General features: G+C 39.9%; 1 protein-coding gene across 1 annotated transcript; it reads left to right on the top strand.

Annotated features, from left to right (window-relative positions):
* Positions 1-560: 560 nt before the first annotated feature.
* On the top strand, positions 561-8,732 carry LOC127656119 (uncharacterized). Its single transcript, XM_052144302.1, has 9 exons — positions 561-605; positions 2,482-2,571; positions 3,152-3,292; positions 3,369-3,452; positions 3,536-3,592; positions 3,750-3,851; positions 6,007-6,117; positions 7,667-7,810; positions 7,917-8,732. The coding sequence occupies exons 1-9, from the start codon at positions 561-563 to the stop codon at positions 8,016-8,018; spliced, it is 876 nt and encodes a 291-aa protein (XP_052000262.1). The 3' UTR covers positions 8,019-8,732.
* The last annotated feature ends 4,274 nt before the right edge of the window (positions 8,733-13,006 follow it).

Genomic DNA, 13,006 nt, shown 5'->3' on the forward strand with positions numbered 1-13,006 from the left:
AATCCTCCGGCTCTGGAGACATTAAAAGACACTCACGTGGTCCGGATGAAAGCCCCGACAGGCCAACAGACCGGGGACTCCATTTGGATGTCGCAACGGGAGAAGAGATCCAGCGTCAACTGTCCAACATGTCTGTGATCCTGACGAAGATTCTTGTTGGCTTGGAGGATCTCGCTGTAATACGTCGATCGATTACGGCGATGTAAATCAAATTCTCTGAGTTGGTTACAAGAGTGGCAGATGTTGAGAATTGAGTTGATTATCTGGAGTCAACGGAGGGGGATTTATCCGCTAACCCCGACCGAGATTTTGAGAATAGAAGCCGCAGAAATAACGTCCAAATTGTTGGAATTCCTGAGCTTGAGGGCAGTGATATGGTGAAATTCCTAGACGAGCTCACAGATTTCCGGCTCGGAGATCGGCTGAGGGAGATGGGCCTCGATCAATCCTGGCCAAATTTCTGAGATCATACGATAAAGATCTCGTGTTGCGCCAGGCAATGAGCAAAGGAAAACGTTCTTGTTCCCAGACTTTGCGAACGGAAGATCGCTTTTGCGCAGATGTTTCGAGCCACACTCAGAATAGACACCAAAGATGGTCGCAAGGTATATTTGTGCCCAAAACGAGCATTGTCGTTCATAAAAACAATGGGTGAGTAACCACTGGGTGTTTCCCTTGTGAATGGATGCACTTGCTGTTGAGTGACTTGATTGTCGGAGGAAGCTTTTCGGCTAATTTTGAACCCATCTGGTAGGGACTATACATTTTTTTCATCAGTCCATAAGAAGGATTAGAAATCCCTCATTTCATCTGTTGTTGACCGCTCAATTGGAAACATCTTGGTCTCAGATCACATCCTGCTGAGTTTAGAGGTGTTGCCACACATGGAGAAAAAGAAAAGTTGGTGCTTAAATGTTTGCCTTTTGCAAAATCCTGATTTCCAACAAATGTTAAAGGCTGAAATCAATTAGTATTACCAGACAGGTTCTTTTAAGGGGTTGGAGGTCGGCTGGAGCGCCCTCATTTCATGAGCGGTGCTCAGAGATGGGTGTTGGTGGTGACCTTTGAAGATGGGCCATTTAGAAGGCTGGGTAAATCAGATTTATAGAGAAATGGAGAAAATACCTGACATTATTGTATGTGTAAATATTAAATTTTATATATATATATATATTAGGTGAGTTGGGGATTGGGAGGGGGTGTTTGTTGGGTTTGGGGATTGCGAGGGGGGTGTTGGTTGGGGATTGGGAGGGTGTTTGTTGGGTTTGGGGATTGCGAGGGGGGTGTTGGTTGGGGATTGGGAGGGGTGTTTGTTGGGTTTGGGGATTACGAGGGGGTGTTGGTTGGGGATTGGGAGGGGTGTTTGTTGGGTTTGGGATCTGAGGGGTGTTGGTTGGGGATTGGGAGGGTGTGTTTGTTGGGTTTGGGGATTCGAGGGGTGTTGGCTGGGGATTGGGAGGGGTGTTTGTTGGGTTTGGGATGAGGGGTGTGGCTGGGGATTGGGAGGGGTGTTTGTTGGGTTTGGGGATTATGAGGGGGTGTTGGTTGGGGATTGGGAGCGGGTGTTTGTTGGGTTTGGGGATCATGAGGGGGTGTTGGTTGGGGATTGGAGGGGGTGTTTGTTGGGTTTGGGGATTGAGGGGGTGTTGGCTGGGGATTGGGAGGAGGTGTTGGTTGGGTTTGGGGATTGGGAGGGGGGTGTTGGTTGGGGATTGGGAGCGGGTGTTTGTTGGGTTTGGGGATTGCGAGGGGGGTGTTTGTTGGGTTTGGGGATTGCGAGGGGGTGTTGGTTGGGTTTGGGGATTGGGAGGGGTGTTTGTTGGTTTTTGGGGATTGGGTGGGGGTGTTTGTTGGGTTTGGGTATTGCGAGGGGGGTGTTGGTTGGGGATTGGGAGGGGGTGTTTGTTGGGTTTGGGGATTGCGAGGGGGGTGTTGGTTGGGTTTGGGGATTCATGAGGGGGTGTTGGTTGGGGATTGGGAGGGGTGTTTGTGGGATTTAAATGTTTGAATGATCCCATTTGATATATGAATCTATTTTTTTTTTATATCTTGTTTTGCTCTTGTATATACGTTTTGTGGAATTAATAAAAGATGTTACTTACAAAAAAAGACCAATCAACATGTAATCCTTTGTATGTTTTATGTTCAAGATGGAGCACAGGTAACATAAATCCATTGTGTTCAACTTTCTGAACGGTATTTAACTTTGATTTTATGTAGAAATCCCCACTGCCATGGATCAAGCTTATGACAATTACCCATTTATTGTATACACCCTGATATCATACATCACCCAGATGTCTTGATGTATGTTACATTGTTTGCTCATCTGCATGTGTACAAGACATACACTGTCAATATGACATTCAGCAGATGTTTACTAGATAAATACAAAACATCTCAGATGTATATGTGCCATCTGGTCACATGTTTATGGATAGTGTGACGCTTAAAAAAAAAACATTCCTTGCATATTTAAAGGCGGAGTTTCATGGAGTGATTCATGCCAAGAGAAATAACCAGATTAAACAAAATGAACATTTCAAAGACGAGAGGAACATCAACCTCAAGGTAAAACATTGTTTATATTAATGTTTATATATACTGCTGATTATTATACTGTTAATATGAGCAGATGGAAGTTATGGGGAAACTCTTATCTTGTTAAATCAACCTTATTTAGACTGATTTGATGTTGGGAATATTATTAGTGCTGGTCAATCATTAATAAAGTATCATATAAGCTAGTAAATAAATGTGTGTGTGTGTGTGTGTGTGTGTGTGTTAAACATGTTTGGTGAACTAGATTTGTGTGAGTATTTAAGCTTGATTAAAAACCAGGATTACACATTAACAGTTGGAAGCTGCTTTATCATCACAAATTAAAGCTTCACATTCTCCATTGAGTGTCACTGACATACAGCAACTTTAAACCTATAACGCTTAAACCTTTACTTAATTACCATCAATTACACAAAGACCATCTGTAGGCACTGTGTTGGGTGTGAGTGACACCTCCAGTAAATCTGGTTTATCCACTTAAACATTCCAGTGAACAATGACATCTGGTTCCTGGCCTGAATAATGATCTTACCCGTTGACTTACAGTGACACGTGGGACTGACGTGTATATTTCACTCTGTTTTTAAAGATGTCAAGAAGAGTTGAAGTGATCATAAACTCTCCGGTGCAACTGGAACAGTCTGCACCACCGGTGTACATCACCGAATCAAAGCCAGGTGACCATCCGGGCGTGCTCGGATTCCTGAAAATCAACCCAGCAGTTCTGGGGGTAAAACATGCACCATCCTTTACTACTCCTGTGGATTTTTGGGGACATGGTGAAACCATTTCATCTTCTCTTACAGTGGCTGGAGATTCTGGCAGGTGCTGTTGCGTTTGGACTCGTGTTTTGGAATTATGAACGTTGGCTTTTAATACCAGTTTCCTATGTAAGTCTACCATTGAGTGATGTTCACTAATGTATGTTTGGATCTCTTAGAAGTATAATGTATATTGCTTTGCCTCTCTGCAGTTACTTTTGACAGGATTAATAACAGCCACAGCTGCATGCACCCGCAATGCATGTCTGGTATGACTTTATGCATCTTATATTTAAACGTAGACAATATAAATCCCATTATAATCCCAATCAAAAGCCTCACCACAGTGTGGGTCATTATATATCAAATATTTAGTTTGCTCAGTGTTGCCCTCTGTGTTGGAATCATGTTTTATATGTTGTTCAGGTCATCGCCGCACAAGTTTTAAACCTGCTGAATATCTTCAGTGCTTTGGCTGTCCTCATGGTGTTCTTCCTCTTGTTCTATATAATGTTTACTATCCGTGTGGTAAGTGCTGAATAGTTCTCGTGATTTCAAATGAGCACCTTTTGTTTTCCTGTTATCAGTGTTCTGATACTTTCTAAGTTCAGTCCTTAAGTTGAGCTCAATCGACAGTGTTTGTGGTATAATGTGTGTTCCAGTGAGACACTTCCAATGCAAGTCAATGGGGTTTAATCTGTAACATTCAAGTACTGTTTCAACAGTATAGACACAAGACATAAACAATATGAATTTAGTGCCATTAAATCACTTATAAACCACATCTGCGTGAAGTTATAGATGATTTTACAACTTTGTTGCCATGACGATGTAACGCTGTAAACCATAAATGGCAATTTAAACAACTTTACAGCTGAAATAATATACAAGTTGTAACAGAATTATTAATGTAAATGCTTTTATAAAATTATAGCATCACTTTTCTGTCATTAAACCTTCTAAAAAATACTGATAACCACAATTTACTTTTCTTTAATAAAGCACAAATGTGTGTTCCAGTGAGACACTTACAATGCAAGTCAATGGGGTTTAATCTGTAAACATTAAAATACTGTTTCATGAGTGTAGACACAAGACATAAACAATATGTGTGTTAATATGATTTTACTGTCATTAAATCACTTATTAACCACATCTGTGTGAAGATATAGACAATTTATAACTCTGTTGCCATGACAACGTAACGCCTTAAACCCTAAAACGACCAATTTTAACTACTATTGTACTGCAAGTGCTTTTATAAAATTATAAGCTTCAAATTTCTGCCTTTTAGTGGCATTAGATGCACATGGTTTTTTTAGGCTAAGATCCTTGCCATTTTTGGGGATTTCCGCCTGGATTTGGCCTACCCAAATTAAAAAGCTTCCCATTCCCACATACTTTGGCCTAAATACACAGTTTTGGTGTCATTTTACAGGAAACCCTTTGAAGTTGCATAAAACACTGCTAATAATAAAAAAAAATTAAATATATGTTGTCTGAACAGTAATAACCCTCCTAAAAAAGAGGCGCTTTTTGATTTTTTTTAATATAAATTCATTTTTGAAAGTGTATAACTCAAGCCCTGTAAGCCCTAGCAGCAAGCAGACAGTTTTGGCTGTTTCCACTAGATGTCAGCAAATACCTGAAAAAGGAATTTTGTCTGTATCATGTTTTATTTAATATCTATTTCAATTTATTTGAAGGGAGGAATATTACCTTTTTTTGGTGTACTTTCCGCCTACCCAAATCTAAAGTCTCCCCATACCCATATACAGTGCTATAAATGCAAAATCCCAGTGTAATTTTACAGAAAACCCTTTGTCATTACATAAAACACTGTTGAAAGTGGTAAATATGCGCTCTGGTGTCTGGTGAGACGCGTCTGTGTGTTTTGGGCACGTAACCTACCCAGTGATCACTTCACAGTCTGGAGGCAATATCACAGCCCCTGATTGGTCTATTTGATCTTGAGAGACATTGCCGGAAAGCGGAGGGTCTAAGCTTTACGGCAATATATGCTTTATCCGGATCGGATGTTTACATATTTTCGTGGATTTTAAGATATTTTAAAGGTCATTATCCTCCTGAGGCCCGGTGATTCATTTGTGTGCAGGACAGCGAATACTCATTTTAAAATATCAGTAACAGTATAATCATTACTGTCACTTTTACTTCAATTTAGAGTCACTTTTCGCACAAGCCATTTTGAATAGATCGATATAAACATTAAAACCACTTTTTTCACAATAACCGCTAGATGGCGGCATAAACATGTGGCATGTATGTACTATAGTTTGTTTGTCTCGTCAGCTTAAACAGAGTGAAACAGGAGCTTCAAACATAGTGCATCATATTTAATACAAACGCTTTTATAGGGTTAAACCCTCCAAAAATTAGCCTCATTGACTTTGACATTGTAAGTGTCGCCGTGTCTTTTTTTTTTTTTTTTTTTTATAAATGGAGGACGAGTCAAAATCATCGTTGTGGTAATCAACATTATGCCACAAATTCTGTTGATTGAGCTAAACTTGCACCAAATCTGGAATATTCCTTTAAAAGTGGTTTAATTATGCTGTTTTATACTAATCTGCTCTAATCCGTGTAATGTATTAATCATTTCATGTGTTGTGTCAGTTCTGACTCGACGTATTATTGATGTTGATATTGATTGTTGTTCTAGTATTTAGCTCGTTCCATGGGCTCGGCGGACATTGCCTTTGTGGTCTGCAATATTCTGGCAGTCATTTTGTCTCTTATCATCTTCTCAACATCGTGCTGCTGGTGTAAATCGGTAAAACACAAACTGCTTTAAAATACACATTTTATCCGGTCCGGCTCCAGTTCCAAGGCATGAGGTTTGCCATGAGCAGTGCTAGGGAGTAATCTGTTTATGTAATCAGATTACAAAAAACGAGCACTTGTAATAGTTACTTTTATGATTACTTTTTGATTACCAATCATCCAGTGACACAAACTAGTGCGTAATTTATGGATTATCCTCCTACATTTTAAAAGAGCGGTCTGAGCCAGATGAAATATACATTCATGTTTGTACACGTATCTGTATATAATATACGTATGGTCTCTAAAGTACTTTAATAATTATTACGTGTATCATCTAGCCATATGTGCACATAGCTATGAAGATTGATGCAGTGAAAGTGCTTTATACAATCCACAGATGCATACAGCTTCAAAAGAGACTGTTGAACTATAGAGAACAAAATGCTGTTGCTAGCATCCGAAGGTGGAGACGCTATCTGAGGCTGACAAGCACAGTAATATGAACGTATTTCGCCTCACAGAGGACTGCGCAAAGAACGTGGGTTCATCAGAGAGTACATGGGAAATCCCTAACTGATCCTTTCAGCTGTCGTGATATGTATTCATCCGCTCAGATGAAGAGAAGCGCGCTAGTTTCACTATCTGACCAGTTTGTTGAGTCACCGGTGCAGATTAATTGCATCATCTCCATCTGAACGTTCTTACGTCAGCGTGTCCTGACCTCGTACGAACTCAAACCGGTAATCTTCTGATATGACAAAGCAATCAAAAGTTCCAACATTACAAATATAATTAATCATAGTGTCCAAAAACATCTCCAAACAAATAAAAGATAATAATTGTACATAAGAACTAATTACACATGCAAACACAACAATGACTAAAGGTTTGCATAGCATGCAGACATGATTTTAGTCATGAGATTTCACAGAATGAGTTTCATTCTGTGTCATTTGAGTCATCATTGAGTCTGTGTCGTGTATTTGGCGCCATCTCCTGGTGGTCATATGTAACATTGTGCTTCATGTGGATTATCTAATAATCTATACATCTGATTATCTTGTGTGTGGACTCGTTTGAAAGATAATCACAGACTCGAAATAATCATATGTGATATTTGATGTTCCGGTTATATTTTGTGAAGTTTTAAGAGAACACGCGGCATATAAGCAGCACCAACATAATTGTCAAAGACATGTATTGAGTCAAGTCACTTTATATGTTCAATGCTTTTTACAACATGTCGTTTCAAAGCAGCTTTACAGAAAATGAAACTGGGTAATAACTATTTGAAATAATTGATAGTCGATATATTCCATTATAAGATCGTAGTCCATCAATAGAGTTTCGTTGAGGTCTATCCTGAGTCCAAGGTTCAGGCAGTGGCATATGAAGCATCCCATGTCTTATGATTGGGTGGGCGAGACCCGCACTGGCACCTCCTGGAGCTGGGCCTTACACATTTCTCTTTATCTTAAGTAATGTCTTCAGATAATATAACTTGTGACCGCGTCATATTGGCGTGTCAATATGTTTGTTCTTTTGCCATATTTCAGAGAAAACGTCTCATGATCATTCAAATGAACACAGTGCCAGCTGCAGTGCCCAATGACACCGTGGACCATCCAGAACCAGTGTTAGTTGTGACATCACCGCCAGCTTATAGTCCAGTTCCATCTTCAGAACCACCAGCCTATGAGGTGCGTCTGTGGCAGAACTTTCTCTAGATTTGTATTCTTATTTAAATGAAACGTGGCCATGATGAATGCATCATTTTCAGCGGCTGTGTGTTTTGTTATACTGCAGGATGAAAGACGTTCATTGGTCACTGTACCTTCTGCTCCAGTGTGGACATCAAAGAGATGGAAAGAGGATCTGCATCGCAGCCGAAAACCCATCCAAGTGTAAAGAAAGAAATTGACGTCTAGACAAATACAATTTCTATGCTCTAAAATAGAGCTGCAATTCACTGTATTTTACAAGGCTCAGTTATCGGCATTAACATGATGGACCATCTCTGTTTGTACTAAGAGCGTCACTTTATGAATGTCATACTTTTATTGTACTTTCAAGTGCGGCTCGTTTACAGTGGCGGGTAGTGCAGCGCCCTCTGTTCAAAGCATAGAACCGTACTATAACCCACATAACAGGGAACAACTTTATTTTTAAGGTTTGGAACAATTGTTGTAAATATTAATGGAATGTTAATGGAGCATTTTCATGTTTCCACAACCACAATGTAACGTTTGGAAAATGTTTTAAGAACATAAATCTGTTAGCTGGGGAACTGCCAATAATGTAATTTGTTTGCCTGTAAATGTGTTCAAAATGCAGTCGTGTATTTAAAAGCATGGCTAGTGTAAGTTTTTGTCTTATTTTAGTAGCTGAAAGCTTCGTTACACAGTGTTTGATGTGGATATACGAGCATGTGGTGCAGAGATCTGCTGAACTCCACAGCGCCCCCTCAGTGTATCCAATGGAAATCTGTGGTCAAATACGGTACTGCAACGAGCCCTCATTGAGACCCATTGAAATAAATCTGCCCATAAACATAGTGCCAAACCAAAGGTAACTTTAGTATTAGTGCACGCCAGCCTGAACATGGCGAGCGCTATCGTTAAACACGTGTATAACGGCGTGTCGCTTCTATGGCAAATTCAAGCAGTGTAAGCTTCTATAGCAAATTCAAGACAAACTGACATCAAACAACTCAGAAAGACTCTCGAAACTCTCTGTGTTCAATTTCCTGTGACCTAAACATTATTATCATTATAAAGCATTTCGTTATTTAGTACTGTGGAAACGTGTAAATGTCACGTAGATATTCTGTTTCTCTCCCTCTCCTCACTTGAGTTCTTCAACAACAATTAATGTTATAAAATAACATTTGATTTAGATTTTGAACATTTTAAGATGAAGAATATTAGAATCAACATCATGTTCTAAGAGTGCCACCTTGTGGTGGAATAATGCAAGGACAACATTGTGTCAGCACGTTTGTGTTTGAATAATGAGTTGAATGGGTATCGGCTCCAGCGCTAGGCTGAAAGGTGGGCCATTGGACCCTCCGGTTGGGCCAAAACGTTGGAGGGGTGAGTGGGGGTGGGATGCCAAGGTGGACCAGTCTCACCCAGACCGCCCTGTGGAGTCGGGCCTGCACCTTAGCCATGCTGTCACCCAGTGGTAAGTTCAACTCTTGGCACTTCTCTAGAGCCCATTACTCTTAAATTAAATTCTTAAACTATATTTAATTTATACTTTTAAAGCGTGATGTGCAGTGAGACGATATATTCTTTCGACGTCACCGCTGTGTTCTGTCACTAGAGGTCAGTGTTCTCAACATCACATTTCAGAAAATATTCCAGTTCTATTTGTTGAACTTTAATATGGATTTTATCTCTGGACTTTTGTTACTGATGACTCTGAGCCCCTACGCTAAATATAACTTATTTTAAGCAACGCCAAATATGGAATTCCCAGCCAAATCATTTTTATTGATTCAATCAGACCATTAAATAATTGATTTGGCTCTGATATGATCAGTGTTGGGTTAGCTACTTAAAAATAGTAATCCACTACAAATTACTAGTTATTTATTTACAATCGTAATCGGATTACTTAACTAATTACTTCATTTACAAAAGTAATCACATTACTAATTACTTTACTTTTAAGTTTCTTTCTGAAACACATTTCCACACACGTTATATATACGCATAACCCTATAATGTACAGTAAATAAAATTTATTTATTTTTATTTTGGGGAGATTTTCTCCTCTTTTTGTCCTCAATTTTGGAACGCCCTATTCTAGAGCCCGAAGCCATTTGTTTTGAGAATAATGGCTGGCTGATGAAGTTATTGGCTGGCTAGCCGGCTCAGCCAAAACATACATGGCTGCTGCAGCCGCCAAACTTTTCATAGCTGCAAATGGCTGAAGCTGCCACTTCATGTCTACAGATGTCTATGTTATACTGATTTACTAGATCTCAATATTTCCAAGCAATGCATGGCTTACACTATATTTCTACAAAATGCAATACAATGTAATAAAGAAAACACCAGATTTTACTTTCACAACGTATGTACATATTTGCTATAGTGTTGGCGCAATCAATAGCCACTGTAACGTTTGTGAATAATGTCCCTGATGCTGTGAATGCACACTTGTCAAACTTCACGGAGTAACGTTATGCATATATTTATGACATGTACAGTAATTCGCTGTTCAACTTTATAGTTAAGGCGAGACACTACGGGTGAATAGGGTAAAATTTTAACTAGCAGATATCACCATGAAACTTTCCCAGTTGATTACTTACATTAAGATGAGAAAAAAATGTATTACAAGTTTTCTTTAATTTAATGTTTAAATATGCATATATTTTAAAAAACGAAATCTGAGTATTGGATAAAGCCAGGTTAAAATATTTTTTTCATTGTGTTCACATATTAGATAGGGAAAAAATTACAGAGGGATTTATGGATATCTACTTTTGTTATCCTGTAAATCAGAATATAATGATTTTCGACATGTTTTTTGGAATAAAATGTTATATATATCAGGCTAGGAATAATATATTTACAAATCCCTCTGTAAATGTCTTCATAATATAACAAGGTACTACTGAAGTGGAGATTTCGGACTTGGAGTATGAGAGAAAGGTCATTTTGAGAAAACGGCTTTAAAGATTTATCATCAGCCAATGAGATCGCGCATTCAGTCTTTTTACTTTCACGATTGGTTGCTGATAAAAAGGAAATGACCATATTTGGATCCAACAGTATTGTACAGAAGCGAGAGAGTTTCCTAACGGTGCATGTGATGAGAGGGTGAGTGACGGCAGAGATCGCGGAGAAGTATGTTGATTAAGAACGCAAACTTTTGTTGAATTTATGAGAAATCTACAGACGCAAACAGACGAAGTGTAGTAAAATAAAGACCTAAATGTGTATTTCGGACTTTTTTTCACCACAAGTCTGAAAGAAGACATGTTATTGAAGACAAAAATCCAAAAATCTCAAAATTGACCAGTAAAAAAAAAACGATGTTTTTGCCTGCCGTGTCTCGCCTTAATATAAACACACACTGTTATCAGTATTATTTTGGACAAAGTTTTGCACATTTCACTTCAATGTACACTGAAGCATGCGTCGTGAATTAGCAATGTGGAAACGGTGGTTTGTTACTGCAGTAATATCACGTTCAGTGCTATAAATCTCTCCGTTCCAGAATATTTGGTTCATAACATCAATCTTTGATTCAGGTGTTTGTGCAACCGTGCCCTGAAGATTTAACAAAAGTCTGGGTAGGCCTAAGGTAAGAAAAAAGTAAGTAGGAATTAGGAAAGTATGTGAGAAGTGAGATCAAAATTACCTTGCTTGCTTCTTTCCGCCATTTCACCTCCGTGCGAGAAAAACATGCATCGCTTCTTCTGTACGGAAAACGAGCAATTTTAATTGGTCGTCAATTCACTGTGAGTCTTTGTATCGTAGCAACGAGCACAAGACTGTGCTGTTATGAATCCAGTGGGAAAATAGATCTCGTGTATTGTTTATATATTTCGTGTGTGTATGTCTCTATGTGATAGAATTATTATTTGATGCAAATAATTCTAGCCGGCTCAGCCAAACTTTATCAGATGGCGGCTCAATTTGGCTTACGAAATTATTGGCTGGCCGCGGCTGAAATTCTAAATGGCGGCGCCTGGCGGCGGCTTCAGGGTCTACCCTATTCCCAATGCGCTCCAAGTCCTCGTGGTGGCGTAGTGACTCAATCCGGGTGGCGGAGGATGAATCTCAGTTGCCTCTGTGCATCTTATCACGTGACTTGTTGAGCGCATTACCATGGAGACGTAGCGCGTGTGGAGGCTTCACGCTATTCTCTGCAGCATCCAGGCACAACTCGCCACACGCCCCACCGAGAGCGAGAACCACATTATAGCGACCACGGGGAGGTTACCCCATGTGACTCTACCCTCCCTAGCAACCGGGCCAATTTGGTTGCTAAGGAGACCTGACTGGAGTCACTCAGCAAATAAAAAGTTATTTAATTAAAAGTCAGTAATCGGATTACAAGAATTCAAAATGTAACGCATTAGACTTTTTGTGACGGAAAAGTAATTCAATTACAGTAACTAATTACTCAGTAATTGGATTACATCCAACACCTGATCTGAGTCCATAATTCATTTGGGTTTCTTTGTCTTTGTTCCGGTGTTGTTCACAATGCTTTGGATTTTCATTCCTTTAATGTGATATTTACAGGGCACTAATTGTGCAATTAAACACACATTCTTACACTGATTATGCTTAATAAGCCGAGAACGCATGTGGTCATGTAAACACAATAAACAGCATTTCTTTATCGGTGTAAGGTGGTAAATGGTTCAGAATAAACTGATCAGGGGTCTGTGTATCTCAGCAAGTATTGACGCTGACGATCACACCTGGAGTAGCGAGTCTGAATTCAGGGCATGCTGGGTGACTCCAGGCAGGTCTCCTAGGCAACCAAATTGGCCCGGTTGCTAGGGATAGTAGAGTCACATGGGGTAACCAAATTGGCCGGTTGCTAGGGAGGGTAGAGTCACATGGAGTAACCAAATTTGCTGGTTGCTAGGGAGGGTAGAGTCACATGGGGTAACCTCCTCGTGGTCACTATAATGTGGTTCTCGCTCTCGGTGGGGCGTGTGGTGAGTTGTGTGTGGATGCTACTGGAGAATAGTGTGAAGCCTCCACACGCGCTACGTCTGCATGGTAACACGCTCAACAAGTCCCATGATAAGATGCGCGGATTGACGGTCTCAGACACGGAGGCAACTGAGATTCATCCTCCGCCACCCAGATTGAGGCGAGTCACTACACCACCACGAGGACTTACAGTGCATTGGGGATCAA

The sequence above is a fragment of the Xyrauchen texanus genome, chromosome 15 (assembly GCF_025860055.1).
Source record: "Xyrauchen texanus isolate HMW12.3.18 chromosome 15, RBS_HiC_50CHRs, whole genome shotgun sequence".
NCBI lineage: Eukaryota > Metazoa > Chordata > Actinopteri > Cypriniformes > Catostomidae > Xyrauchen > Xyrauchen texanus.

What these genes read in the sequence shown, in the direction of transcription:
- LOC127656119 (XM_052144302.1), top strand. Translation starts at nt 561, where the DNA reads ATGTTTCGAGCCACACTCAGAATAGACACCAAAGATGGTCGCAAG. An exon ending in AGAGGAACATCAACCTCAAG is followed by an intron (nt 2,572 to 3,151) that starts GTAAAACATTGT and finishes CTGTTTTTAAAG; the next exon opens with ATGTCAAGAAGAGTTGAAGT. An exon ending in GCACCCGCAATGCATGTCTG is followed by an intron (nt 3,593 to 3,749) that starts GTATGACTTTAT and finishes TATGTTGTTCAG; the next exon opens with GTCATCGCCGCACAAGTTTT.